The sequence below is a fragment of the Mixophyes fleayi genome, chromosome 6, assembly GCF_038048845.1.
Source record: "Mixophyes fleayi isolate aMixFle1 chromosome 6, aMixFle1.hap1, whole genome shotgun sequence".
In the NCBI taxonomy this organism is placed as follows: domain Eukaryota; kingdom Metazoa; phylum Chordata; class Amphibia; order Anura; family Limnodynastidae; genus Mixophyes; species Mixophyes fleayi.
In genome coordinates, this window is record NC_134407.1 from 25,686,860 (window position 1) to 25,700,830 (window position 13,971).

A 13,971-nucleotide genomic window follows, 5' to 3' on the forward strand; every position below is an offset into this window, starting at 1 on the left:
AAACTCACATCTGTGTCATTTCGCCCCTTTCCCACATCAGTCACTGAGCGAGCCCTGGACAGCCGCACACGAAATGATAGACCCCACACAATACAGAGCCTAACTGTTGGCGCCTGCTCATGACATCCCAGTAACCAGGCATTTAGGGATCATAAAGACTAGTGCCTGAAGCTTTTACAGCCTCAGTATCACCACAAATGTCCAGCAATTTCATGCATCCCTGACAGGGAACAGAGGGACCTTCATGTCAATTTCCACTGCAGCCCATGCCTAGTATTGGAGAACTCATCCAACAGGAAGTGGATATTGTAGACCCCCCTACCCAAAGACAGCCACACGGGAAAAAGTTCTTCTTACACTGGTAGACTTCTATCCTGAAGCGGCATCCATGGATACCAAGGGCACAGAACATCTCAAAATCCACCGGTTTCTGCCCATTTGAGTAGTTGTTAGGACAGAGAGGGTCTAGGGATCGTTGGACCTAGTCTGAGAGAGCCGGCTGGTGTAACTTTAGTGTTCCTGTGTTACCCATTGTCAAGTACATGGAGCAGCTTAGGGAGCATTTAGGGAGAATAATGGAGCTAACCCACTCCAATCTCCAGAGGGCACATGGCAGACAGACCGCATTATGACTGAGGCCCTCAGGTGAGAGAGCTGCAAGGACGTACGTCATAAAGGCTCGATGCTTGTTCCCGCTTGTAAAAAAAATAGGTTGCAAGCGACCTGGGCTGGACCGTGGATTATCACCCAGAGACATTGGAAAGCGGATTACACCATAGCGATAGATGCCGCCAGGATGCAACTCAGGACCTACTACATTAACCAGGCAGAGGACAGAGTATCTGCAATGGGTAGTAGGGGGTTATGAACATATGTTGTCCTCCCATGGATGTCCAGGGATAGACCTGTCCCCTGATCTGCTAGATGAGACCATACTAGATATGGGGCTATCAGAGGTACAGATAGGCACTCAACAGGCTGGTCGGGAGATGGGAGAGGTTCTGTAGCCTGTCATGTTGTCACCGGGAAGGCTAAGCTCATTCAGCACTCTGCACAAGTCCCAGGGCTGTCAGTCAGCGCAGTACTGGTCCTGAAGAAAGAGCTGCCACTGGCCTCTGTGTAGACTACCAATGACTGAATGAAGTGACATCACACCCTGTGTAGACAAACTTCTGGATCAGCTTGAGGGGGTTAATGTGTGAGCATTTTGTTTAGGCTTATTGTATGATATAACCTTCTTTAGTAGATCCTGGACAGTGCTGAACTAAGTCTGGGGCGATGGGCAGGAGTATCCTACATCTCCCAAAAGCTGCTGGATAGAGAGAGAGAGCCTACTATTGACAACAATTATTACTATTATTAATAATTTGTATTTCTAGTGCTCCACATGAGGTCTGCAGCATCACACATAGGGCAAACAACAAGACCGTACATGGTATAACAGTACAGTAAACTAATAAACCTAAAACTCTTAGCACCGTTACTGGCGTGCAAGGGGTATATTTGTTGCAGGCTGAAACCTGTGCCCATTAGTGTGGGTGCAACTTACAGGCTTAGAGCCCCTGAAAGAGGTGCAAAACAATGTTGTTGTAATGATATTTCCACAAACATTCTTTTATTGTATCCTATATGATCATTATATATAAATACATCGGGAAAACTGAAACTGCAAATCTTGGATACCAGAGGGTATCATGATGGAAGTCTGCAGTCTGTCCCACTTCAGCTTTGTTCTATCAGCATTGTTAATTAGCGATCGCAACAATGTAGCGGACAAATAGTCTCTTACTTGGAAAGACGTAAAAAATAAAATTCCAGAGGAAACCCTAAACCATGGTGATCGGGAATGTCTACGCTCAGCAATTGGTGGTGGAAATTTGAATCTTGTTCATTTTCACAAACGATCATCAGGAAAACACTATTTTATTAATTTTTCTAGATTTTTTTCTTTGTTGTCATGACATTGATAAATCAGTTTTAGTTTGTCCTTGGGATAGATTCTGGAGAACCGCTGTTCACATACTTGCATTTTCTACATTAAGGATGAGTCTTAAGGAGCTTGATTTTAAGTGAGCAGGAGAGACGAGGACCGCGTCAGTCCCAGGTGCAACAGCCCCCCCCTTCCTCTCACCTGTCATGCTTTCACCCTCAGTAGTGCTCAGTCAACCCCCCCGTTCTACTTCACAGTTCTGGTATTAATGGAAACAAAATGAGTGACAAAGTTTGCCTTGTCTCTTTTAAAAAGCCAAAATGCACAAACATAAACATTGGTGGAGGAAGACAGATTTTAAATTGAGGATGAGTTTGTTTTTGTCTACCATATATTAGAGTGGCGTGGCAGGAGATGGACACTACTAGTGTAATAGCCTGGTGCAGCCTAAGAAGACCCTGAGAATCCACAAGCGAGAACAGAATAGTTTTTACACCATTAGGCACCATTGATGGTACTGGGGCAAAAAAAAAACGTTTTAAAGATTACTCCATCCAAAAATAGATTCTTTCTACCCTCAGAACTACATTTTACAATACATTTATAGATCCTGTACAAAATGTAATATGAATATACAATACAGGCGAAAAATAACATACTGCTACATTTAAGTCTGGCTTTCAGTACACCTTATGGATATTGAGCACATTTTCTGCTAGCCAGGAGGGGGCAGCGTTTGCATTTTCCTCTTGTATATTTATGTGCAGATACTATTTCTACATTCCAAAACTCCCATATTCAATTAATAGCCCTATAACACACTAGCATTAAACATAAATGCCTACTCTCCCGGAATGTACAGGAGACTCCTGAATTTCGGTAGGTATCCCGGGAGAGCTGGTTATTCTCCTGCATCTGCCCACATCAGTAAGTTCGAGCCAGCATGTACTGGCAGAGGGCGCGGGGCTTCGTGATTTGCATCATTTTGACCCCACCCCCAGTGATGTAATACTTGTTTGGGGTCTTTTTACCACTGTAAAAAAAACCTAAACAGCAATTACGTTACAGGGGGCGGGGTCAAGATGACGCAATTTGCAAAGCTCCCCCTATACACCCTTCGTGCCATCCAGGATCTCCCGGACCCGGCCAACATAAGGTTGGCAAGTATGGCATTAAATTAAAGGTCCCATCACCTCACCTTAAATTAATAGACCCCACTGTTAAATTAAATTGCCCCACCATCACCCCACGAAGAAAAATAGCAACCATCATCTGCACTCCACCATTAAATAGCCTACCTCCTACATTATATTACCATGCCCCCCCCCTTCCCCCCATCACACACGTTATATTAACATAGGGTTCCACAGCCAGTGATGGAGGTGGGTGGTCCCGGAGGAGGGGCCAGCCATCAAGCAATAGAGATTTGGGCTAGTCGTTGCACTGGCCCAAAATAGACTTTTTCTATCCGGCCCAACCCGCCCCTGCATACAAGCAATGTGTTTTTTCATTCTAAAGCTTGTATATCTATAAGAAAACATGTAAAATAAGGGAGGATATTAGAAGTGACCTCCACGAACCTTGACTTGTATAAATGGTCAAATAACTCTTGTCTGTCTGTCCATCTGTCCGTACACATGTAGAAGTGGCTGTATTTACATTTTAAGTTCTTGTATACTTCTCTTGTCCTGTTTTTGCAACATGGAAATACAAGGTAAAGGACCATTTCACTGGCAAATTCTCTCTGTATTTTCTTTCACAAATTCCACATTTCTGAAGGGAACACAGAATATTTCCCAGAATCACTTGAGAATCCTGCTTAGTTTGGGTTTCTGTTTCTTTCTCCTTACTTAGATCCTAAACTTCATTTCCCTTGCACAGCTGTGAATTCCCCAGTACATGCTGGCGATGGATTTGATAAATGCTGCTAATATCACCTCTTGATCTAACAATGCTCTGAGTTTGGTCCGCAGGTCTTGATGAGTAATTGCTGTTGTTCTACTCCAATGACTGAATTAAGTTGCCCTGTTATAAAGGGTTCATACTACAGTGATTTCAGCAGAGGCAGCTTATGGCCGTGTCCCCGTGGACAGTGACCTTTTGCAGGGTATCTTTCTACTTTCAGATAAAACGGCCTAAATTGTTTTCTATTGACTGGGGCGTCTTACTCATTCTGTTAAAGCTATCGCATGTGGCACAGTCAGAGAAGTTGCACAACACTAACATACCAGTCTTTTAAGAACTTGTTCCTTTAATAAGGCTAATTCAGTTTTTTCTGTTTTTATTTTCCATCAAAATAAAAAATAATTAACATGGTCAAATATAAATAGAAAACAGTCTGTTTATTTTTAAGTTTACCCTCCGTAACGTGTGCTGATAATTAAGTGAAATACACCATGGTTTCAGATTAATTCTGCTGTCCTGTTCATGCTATTCTTCAGTTTCTTTCCTCCATACACTATTTGCTGCTTACTCCTGGCTGAAATAGAAGGTAAAATCCGAGATTGCAGATGGGAGTTAAGGTGAACCCGCAGCTTGCACACAGTGGAGGGAAAGGTTTTGTCAGCTGAGAATGCAGCTTATACCTTCTCTAAGAACCAGTGACATCACTGAAGCCAGAGGCACAACGTCAAAATTGGTTCCGCCCACAAAATGCCCCCACCCCACATTGCATTAATATCCCCCATCAACTCCACTATACTTTAATAGCCATAACATTTAATAGAGACCCCATATTTAATTAATTGCTTCTACTTGCTGCTTCATTACCTGAATAGCCTTCACAATACTAGCCTCTGCCAGCCCTCATATTACATTAGTAGCTCCCACGTAATAACCCACATATAACCTTAATATCCCCCACATTTTGTTAGTACCTCACTACATTAAATCTATTACAACCCTACTATATTACTTTAATACTCCACCACCAAACTTAACTGCTAGGCTGCTCTTTAGAAAGTTACCCCCTACATGCTCTCTGCCCATGGGGGGGATCTAGCACCAACCCCAAATGTACTGAGGGATGAATGGGCAGCTGGTCCCCATGAAGTGATTGAAGGGGAGGAACAGATCAGAGGGGAGGATATGGAGATGAACAGAATAGAGGGAAGGGGATTAGCAAAACAGAGGGGATGAAGAGAACTGAGGTGAAGGGGGATGGAGGCGAAGGTGAGAGGTGGAACCTGGAAGAAGGAACAGAGGGGAAAGGAAAAGAACAGAGGGCAAACTGGGGTGAGGAATAGGAGGAGACACAACTGGGACCATCATGGAGGAGGAGTGGATAAGTCCACTGTCTTAGGCTGACAGGCAGCTGAACCGGTCAGGTTAAGTGGTTGATCCCGGGTGTCAGCCACAGAACAAGTGGCTAGTTCCTGGGCATGAGCCAACCACCAGGGAGGATCCCAATGCCATGGCCAGCCCCGTCTTCACATCTTCCCATGTCAGTGAAGCCTAGGTGCAGGGTGCGCTGCACACCCTGCACCTATGATATAGTGTATTTTACTTTGTCCACACTTACATCTACAGAATAATTAAGTTTAGAGCTGCAATAAAAAGTTAAGCACACATTAAAGTCTAAAATTAATTGAATGAGCCACAAGCGTAGAAGTTAAAAGGGTATCCCATTTGTAGGGTGTAGACATTATAAGACCACAAGCTCTGTATAGTAGCACACTCAGATTTACTTTTTTTTTTTGGGGATATGACAGCCGCATGGTGGCCTACGTAATCACCAATGCAGGTGGTTCAGGTAGCTGCTTTTCACATGGATAATTAATGCGTACAAGGAACTGCTAATTACACATCTCAGAAATGATTTATGAGGTGGCAGGGGACAGGAAAAAAAAAAAAGGATAAAATGTAATTTTGTTTCCGGAACCTCCACCACAAGTACAATGCTATCGGCACAGCTGTGAGATTGGACATGATTAATGAACGTTAAAGGGACACGATCACCACGATAAAGAAAAACGCAAGTTTTAGTGTTTAACACCCCACTGACTGTGGCGTGCCTATATCCTGTTTGATTAAAAAAATGTGTTTTGATATTATCATTGTATGGATAATTTAAATGTGATAGCTGGCTATGGCGGTCTGTCTCCCTGCTTGCGTTCTCCCTGGCTGGTTCTATACAGCAATGCTCTCACTTCAAGGCTGCTGTAAAACAAGTATAATAGGACCACCCGGTTTACCTACCATTATAGCTGTGCTGGACCTCTCAGTGGGAACAACAGGCTCTTAGAGAAGAATGTTGTAAAACCTACACTATTTACAAAGGGACTCGGAACACTTATTCTACAGCAACAAGTTATTTTCTTTCTTTGCAAAAAAATATATATTTACACCATGGTGGTTTGAGTTTCTCTACTTAATAAATAAAATAGGAATAAAATGAGATACTACATTTAGCGTACATTAAACATTCACGGTGTAATTACAAATACAGTTGTGCCAGCGCTGAATAAATGAAACAGAGTGACTACCTACCAACAAATCAGATACATGGGCAGTGTTTTGTAACGATACACGAACAAATATAAAAAAATATAAATTTTGCTTATAATCCACCTCTGTAAATGAGAAAGTCCAACAAAAGCTTTGAAAAATCCAGTGCTAATAACTTTGTCAGTTTGGCATAAGATCATCATCACTCTTTATCTGTGCCACAAAACTGCAGCGCCGGACAAGTTGCCAATCATACAGCGCACGTAAAGAGAACAAGTACACACACAGTTGATGGAGGCGCAGATGTGAGACAAGGTGGTGGAGATGACCCTGCTCGTGAGCGCTTACAGCCTTGACGGAGAGGGCAGTGCTGGTACGAGAGGGCATGGGCCTGGAGTTTGTAAGACATACAGAGAGAGTAGTATCAGGTGGGGATAGGATGGGCTATAGAGAAGATGCGGATTGTAGGGGAGTTCTTGAAAGATTGAAGGTTGGAGGAGAGTCTGGACAGGCAGGGTAGGGAGTTTCATAATTGGGGAGCAGCACGGGAGAAGTCTTGGAGTCAGAAGTGGGAGGAGAAGGGGTGTAGGTCAGAGGGAGTGACCAGGACAGAGATGTATGGAGGTGAGGACGAGAAGCTTTAATTGAATTCTGGAGGAAATGTGGATCCAGTAAAGGCTTTTGCAGAGTGGCGCAAGGGATGTGGAGCTGTGAGAGAGGAAGATCAGTCTCACCACAGCGTTTAGGATTTATTGTAGAGATGAAAAACAGATGTGGGGAAGGCCAGATAGGAGGTTGCAGTAGTCCAGGCAGGAGATAATGAGAGCATGGATAAGGGTTTTCCTAACGTCCTCCGTGAAAAAGGGATGTATTCTGTCAGTAGTAGGACATGACAAACAAGAGCAGGGACTGAATGTGTAGAGTGAGGGGGGAGTCACGGATAACACCAAGATGAGATTGAATAATCCACTAATCCCATTTAAGAACATATCCCTATTTCATAAAATTGTACATATAGCCCACAACACAGGGGCAGAAGATCTCTTGCTCTCCACTGAAGATCAGTGCTAACCTGCTCCATACACACATTTACAGTGAGCATGTACAGGTAAATGTAAAATCTTCTAGAGGAATCACACAATGTGATTCACACAAACACAAAATGCCCCAAATGTGAGAAATTTGAAGCCACATTGGATCACTGTTTATAGGACTGAAGTATGGACTGGTTACAATCAACTCTCTGCAGAGAAAATCACGTTCAGCACTTATAATATATGGGAGAGTTTGATAGACCTACTGCTCTCCACAGTCAAGCAACAAATCCATGCACAACCGGGTATGAGAGATGAATACTTTGAGACTACCCACCATTCCAATATAAAGAGGTGATTGCTGTCATACCTACCGCTTGCCCTAAAACGTCCTGGGCATACCAGTCACCTACTGCTAATCTCATGGCTAAGAAACCCTGCATAGAAATTCCTTACCTTGTTTTAATGTTGTGCTCAGGAATACCCTCCCCTCCCTTCCTCTCCTGATCTCAGATGTGCTGCTGGTCCATCTGACCTCCCGGTGTTGTGTGTGGACTTCGGCTGTTTCACACACAGTAAAATAAAGTCCAGTCTTATGCTGCTTTTTGTGGCCCACTGAGCTTCACCCCCGGCCCCAACACTTATTCAGTAAGGGCTGGGCTGTGGGTGAGGCTTGGTGGGAAATAAAGTAAAGAATAGGAGCTGGAGCCAACAGGGCGTAAAGCACAAAGGAGTTGGAGCCTGCAGGTGAAAGCTGGGCGGGCTGCCTGTTACCCATCACTGATATAAAGGGATAGAAAGTTGAACATCACTGTTGTTCATAGTTCCTGTGTGCTTTATGCTCAAACCGTACTCATCTTCTGTTTCATTTGTCTTTCAGCTTTTAGAATTTGACAAGGAATTATCGGTCTTTAAAGACAGATTGTATGAACTGGACATCACATTTCCTCCCAGGTATGGGTTATGTTTGCCATTTTTAAACCTAGAGGGGTTGTCCCCCTCCCGCATAGCGCTCCTACAATGAAAAATAGGTTACTGGACCTTAAAACATTATCCAACCCTTTCCTCCTTGTTGCACTTTATCATCTGTCAATAGAACACAAGTCATATTACAACTGTTACCAATGTTTCATTGTTTTTGTTTGTGACATTTTTGACCTGTGAAAATAAAGAATCTAATTATAATTCTATTATCAAACCACTATCTTCCTTTAAATATATTAGGCCTGTCTGGCTTTCCATCTATCCTTTCAAACTACATTTTGTACTATCTTCTCTGCAGGTGTTTGCTTTGTGCAGGATTCAAATCCTAGCCGAAGCATCCACAATACAGGCAGCTTGGTGATTTATGGGAGAGATGGGTTATGGCTAATGCTTCTAGTGGTGTCATGTTTGCAATGTACTATGTGAATTGTACTTCGCGGTCGCAGTCATTGTACTGCTGTAAGTTTCCTTTCCACCAGTTGATGTACATATTTAAAGGTGCAAAGCCAGTAAACTGCTACTGAGAATCACAGGAGTGTCTATGTGAGGACACCAGGATTGGAACCAAAGCTCACTAGATACCCGGTCCTCTAGGTTCACAGGTCACACAGGTAAGGAGACAGGGAAGCGATAATAATCCCTTTTATTAAACAAAGTGAACACACTTCGTTAAATACAACAGTGCTCCCCAGGAAAAACTTGCTCCCCCACCAAATGTAACGAGTGTCAGAAAATAAAAAAAACCTCCCTAACAAAGTCCCCAGCAGGTAACCTCCAAGCACAGAGTCCTAGCAGGCCCAAACTCATGGTAATAAAATCCACAGCTAACAATTCAAGTGGGCCAAGGGTTCTGATCCGTAAGGTGGGTCTGTGTATCTTGCTGATCCCAGCCGCTCGACCATCTCTCCACCAGCTTGGAGAGATAGTCTCCCTACCGATGTAGACTCACTAATTTCCCAGAATCTGCCAATGTCTCCCGATGGAGTGGTGACAGAATCAGTCCTAGAGATACACTGTCCGATCTGTCTCAAGAAGCTCCTGTTTCAAGTATTCTTTTCTGGGCCTGAGAGAATTGGGTTACTCTCAAACAGTCCAAGTCCTTGCTCTCAAGAATCTCCAACAACAACCTTCCCTCCCCCTGACATCTCCTTTTTGTCCCTTCTCACAAGACACCCGATCCTGGCCACCTCCCTGGGTCAACCCCCTGCTCATTGTCCTCTTGTGATTGGTAGTGTGAAGAGTTTGGGTGGTAACGGGTGGAAGTAGAGCATGACTTCAGTGGTCTCCCACCTGCTGTGATGGTGCCATTCAGACTGTGTTGAAGAGTTGCTGGAACAATAGTTAGAAAACAGGGACAGTCCACCTCCTGATTTTAGATAAGGTCCTGACCCTCCTGTTTTTAACCCCTTCCACTTTTGTTTTGATGTCAGTGTCCACAGCTATTTCACACTTCCTGTGAGCTTCCTCCCTCTCCAGACACCACATCAATCATCAATCTGGCCACCGGATGGCATTTAATAACAGAGTGGACCACGGTTGTTCAATTGGCCCACTGAGGACAGACCAGATTGGCACGATATTCCCAATATAAGGCCCGGGTCTATCACAGTGTACAAAGGGTATTTCTGGGGACACTGTAATGAAACAAAAACACATTTATTGGGCAAATAGCTGTTTTGTAGATGTTATTAAAGAAAGGTTGAGGCTATTTTTAGGGGTTTGTGGGAAACACGTTTATTTGCATGTAGATAGATAAATTCAAGCAAAGCGAACAGGGTCACCCATGTTTAAGCCAGTCTGAACATATTCATGCTTAATGGCTACATTGTTTTATATTTTTAATGGTCTTCTATTTGAACTTAACCAGTTATGATCACTGTTTGAATTTAGAAAAAAAATACTATCAAATGTAACCATTTAAGTTTGAACAAGCAACTTTATCCTGCCGATTAGCAGCACAATGTCTTAGTGGTTAGCACTTCTGCCTCTCAACACTGGGGTCATGAGTTCGATTCCCAACCATGGCCTTATCTGTGTAGAGTTTGTATGTTCCCCCCGTGTTTGCGTGGGTTTCCTCTGGGTGCTCCGGTTTCCTCCCACACTCCAAAAACATACTGTTAGGTTAATTGGCTGCTATCAAATTGACCATAGTCTGTGTTTCTGTCTGTGTGTTAGGGAATTTAGACTGTAAGCTCCAATGGGGCAGAGACTGATGTGAGTGAGTTCCCTGTCCAGTGCTGCGGAATTAGTGGCGCTATATAAACAAATGATGATGATTACAACCTTTGAATGGTAAACCGGAGTTTTACAGCTGCATTTGAACCACATCTAACAGACCAAATTATAAGACAAATAATTGAAATGGCCAAATTTGATTTGAATTTCAAACCAGCTTAAAACATGTGGTGTGTGTATAAACCTATCATGCTACTAACCATAGACGACTTGTGTAAGCAAAAACACAGGTCACTTATTTCCAAATTAGCATACCGGACACCTCTGTTTATCTACTGTATGCATATTCCCCCCCCCCCCCCCCCCAGTCCTGATTTAAGGACACTATGCCACCGTCCACAGATCTGAACGTGCCAGTGACAGGTGCATGCGGCATTGAAGGGGTGTTTTTAGGGAAAGCTGAATGCACAAATGCAACTGTTGGAAGGAAGGTGTGTGTTTAATTTACCATTCACAATCAGTCTGCAATTTATTGCTGTGGAAGTACCAAAGTAGATTAGCCTTAGAAGGCATATATTAAAAATACATAATAAATAAATAAAAAGAAATGACTGATGTCTATTATCTTTCTTGTCTATATAGTAGTTCCATAGCGGTCATTGGCCCATTTACACTTTTATCTAGTAGGATGTTATCGCCAGATGATTCTCTTATTCACTGATCCAACCCAATATAAGAAAACCAAACATAGGTACATTTTATATTAAATTACTATCAAAGGGTACAAAAAGAAAAAGATAATGTGCTGTACCCCGTTAACACCAAATATAGGTAATCAATTGATTTAAACATTGAATCCTAAAAATATATAGATCATTAGGTATAAAAAGTGCAAAAATATTTTTATAGTCAGTGAAATGTCTGTCGTACAAAATACTGGCAAATCAATAAACCTTACAATGTATTGTAAAGGATATTCATACTAAACTGCATGTAACGATCTTGATCTTCATTATATAAGACTATAAAGGTAGGAGTTGTCTTTTTATGGCCATGTGCTCCATGTCTGTCATTACATCTGCCTAATGCCCTGTTTTACACTACGGTAGAAAAAAAAATTCCAAGTGAATTTTTCATTGTTCTCCGTTAATGGGGATAATCGGCTATATGAATGCATTCTAGCACATTGTTGGAGAGAATTTGAGATTAAGCACGTTACAATCACTTTCCTGCTCAATATCCCAGGAAAGAGAATGCAGTGGAGCGTCTAGTGCTTTTCCCATAATCCAGCGACTTCTCAGCTGCCAGCTGAGGTTCTGTTTATACATTGCCCCCCATCCCCTCCCCCCGAAGGTCAGAACCCTATTTGACAAGGTGGCTGCAGCTCCCCATTGTTCTTACTGATTGATTATGATAACAGTAGGACAGAAGTGTGTAAATCTCCATGTCTATCATTGGTTATATATTATTATTATTATTATTATCGTTTATTTGTTAGGCGCCACAAGGTTTCCGCAGCGCCGAACATGGTACAAACAGTAGACTATACAGGGTAAAACAGTACAGGACAATAAACACAAAGTACCAGTACTTCAGAAACTCCAAGCAGGCAGATACAGTAGAGACGGAGCAGAAGAACAGGTATGGAGACAGGAGGGAAGAGGGCCCTGCTCATTCGAGCTTACATCCTAAGGGAGGGTAAACAAAGTCAGGCACAAAAGGGAGCCAGTGAAGCAACGGGGAGAGAGGAAAGGAGCCAGGGGAGAAACAGAAGGGTGAGTGGTTAAGTGGATGGTTGGTAGGCCTTAAGGAACAGGTGAGTTTTAAGTGCCCGCTTGAAGGAGCACAGATTGGGTGAGAGACGAATGGAGCGAGGGAGGTCGTTCCAGTGAAGGGGTGCAGCACGGGAGAAGTCTTGGATTCTAGAGTGGGAAGAGGTGATCAGAGTGGAGGAGAGGCGGCGATCATTGGCCGAGCGCAGGGAGCGGGCGGGAGTGTGAATGGAGAGGAGGCTAGAGATGTAAGGGGCAGTAGACTGAGAGAGAGCCTTGTAAGTGGTGGTGAGGAGTTTGAAAAGGATTCTGTAGGGGAAGGGGAGCCAGTGTAAGGAAAGACAGAGAGGGGAGGCAGAGGAGGAGCGGCGTGAGAGGAAGATGAGTCTTGCAGCCGCATTGAGTATAGAGCGGAGGGGGAAGAGACGGGAGTGGGGGAGGCCAGTAAGGAGGAGGTTGCAGTAGTCGAGACGGGAGATGATGAGGGCATGGATGATAGTTTTGGTGGCATCTTGAGAGAGGAAGGGACGGATGCGGGCAATGTTACGGAGTTGGAAGCGACAGGCTTGGGCAAGGGATTGAATGTGGGGGGCAAAAGAGAGAGAGGAGTCGAGAGTGACACCTAGGCAGCGGAGTTGGGTGACAGAGGAGATAGTGGAGTTGTTAACGACGATAGAGAGGTCATGGTGAGAAGGGAGCCTGGGTGGGGGAAAGACAATGAGTTCGGTTTTGGAGATGTTAATTTTAAGAAAGCGAGAGGACATCCAGGATGAGATGGCAGAAAGGCAGTCAGTTACACGAGAGAGGAGGGAGGAGGAAAGATCAGGAGAAGAGATGTAGAGTTGAATATCATCAGCATATTGGTGATACTGAAGACCGAAAGAGGAGATGAGAGCCCCAAGGGAGGAAGTATAGAGCGAAAAGAGTAAAGGGCCAAGAACAGAGCCCTGAGGGACTCCAACAGGGAGAGGGGAGGGGGTGGAGGAAGAACCAGACGTGGATACGGAGAAGGAGCGATTAGCAAGGTATGAGGTGAACCAGGCGTGGACAGAGCCAGAGAGGCCGAGTGAAAGAAGAGTTTGCAGTAGGAGGGGATGGTCCACGGTGTCGAAGGCTGCGGAGAGGTCAAGGAGGATGAGTATGGAGTAGTGACCCTTGGATTTGGCTGATAGGAGATCATCGGTAACTTTAGCCAGGGCTGTTTCAGTGGAGTGGAGGGGGCGGTAGCCGGATTGGAGAGGGTCAAGGAGGGAGTTGTCAGAGAGGTGTCTGGTGAGGCGGCTGCAGACAATCCGCTCAAGTAATTTGGAGGCATATGGGAGAAGAGAGATAGGGCGGTAGTTAGCAAGAGAGGTGGGGTCAAGATTGGGTTTCTTAAGGATAGGGGAGATAAGAGCATGTTTGAATGAGGATGGGACAACGCCAGAGGAGAGTGATAGGTTGAAGAGGTGTGCGAGGTAGGAGCAGGCAGTAGGAGAGAGAGAGCGAAGGAGGTGGGAGGGGATGGGATCAAGAGGACAGGTAGAGGGTGGAGAGGAAAGAATAAGGGAGCGAACTTCTTCACCTGATGTGGGGATGAAGGAGGACCACAGCTGGTTGATGGCGGGAGCTGAAGCAGTGATGGGGGGAG

General features: G+C 44.2%; 1 protein-coding gene across 2 annotated transcripts in view; it reads left to right on the forward strand.

The window, feature by feature from the left end:
- Positions 1–13,971, forward strand: part of INPP5A (inositol polyphosphate-5-phosphatase A) — a 306,445-nt gene that overhangs the window by 261,882 nt on the left and 30,592 nt on the right. For both annotated transcript variants that reach the window (XM_075216068.1, XM_075216067.1), the window contains exon 12: positions 8,291–8,364. In XM_075216068.1, the coding sequence (XP_075072169.1) occupies positions 8,291–8,364 (74 nt within the window). The remainder of the gene's footprint in view (positions 1–8,290; positions 8,365–13,971) is intronic.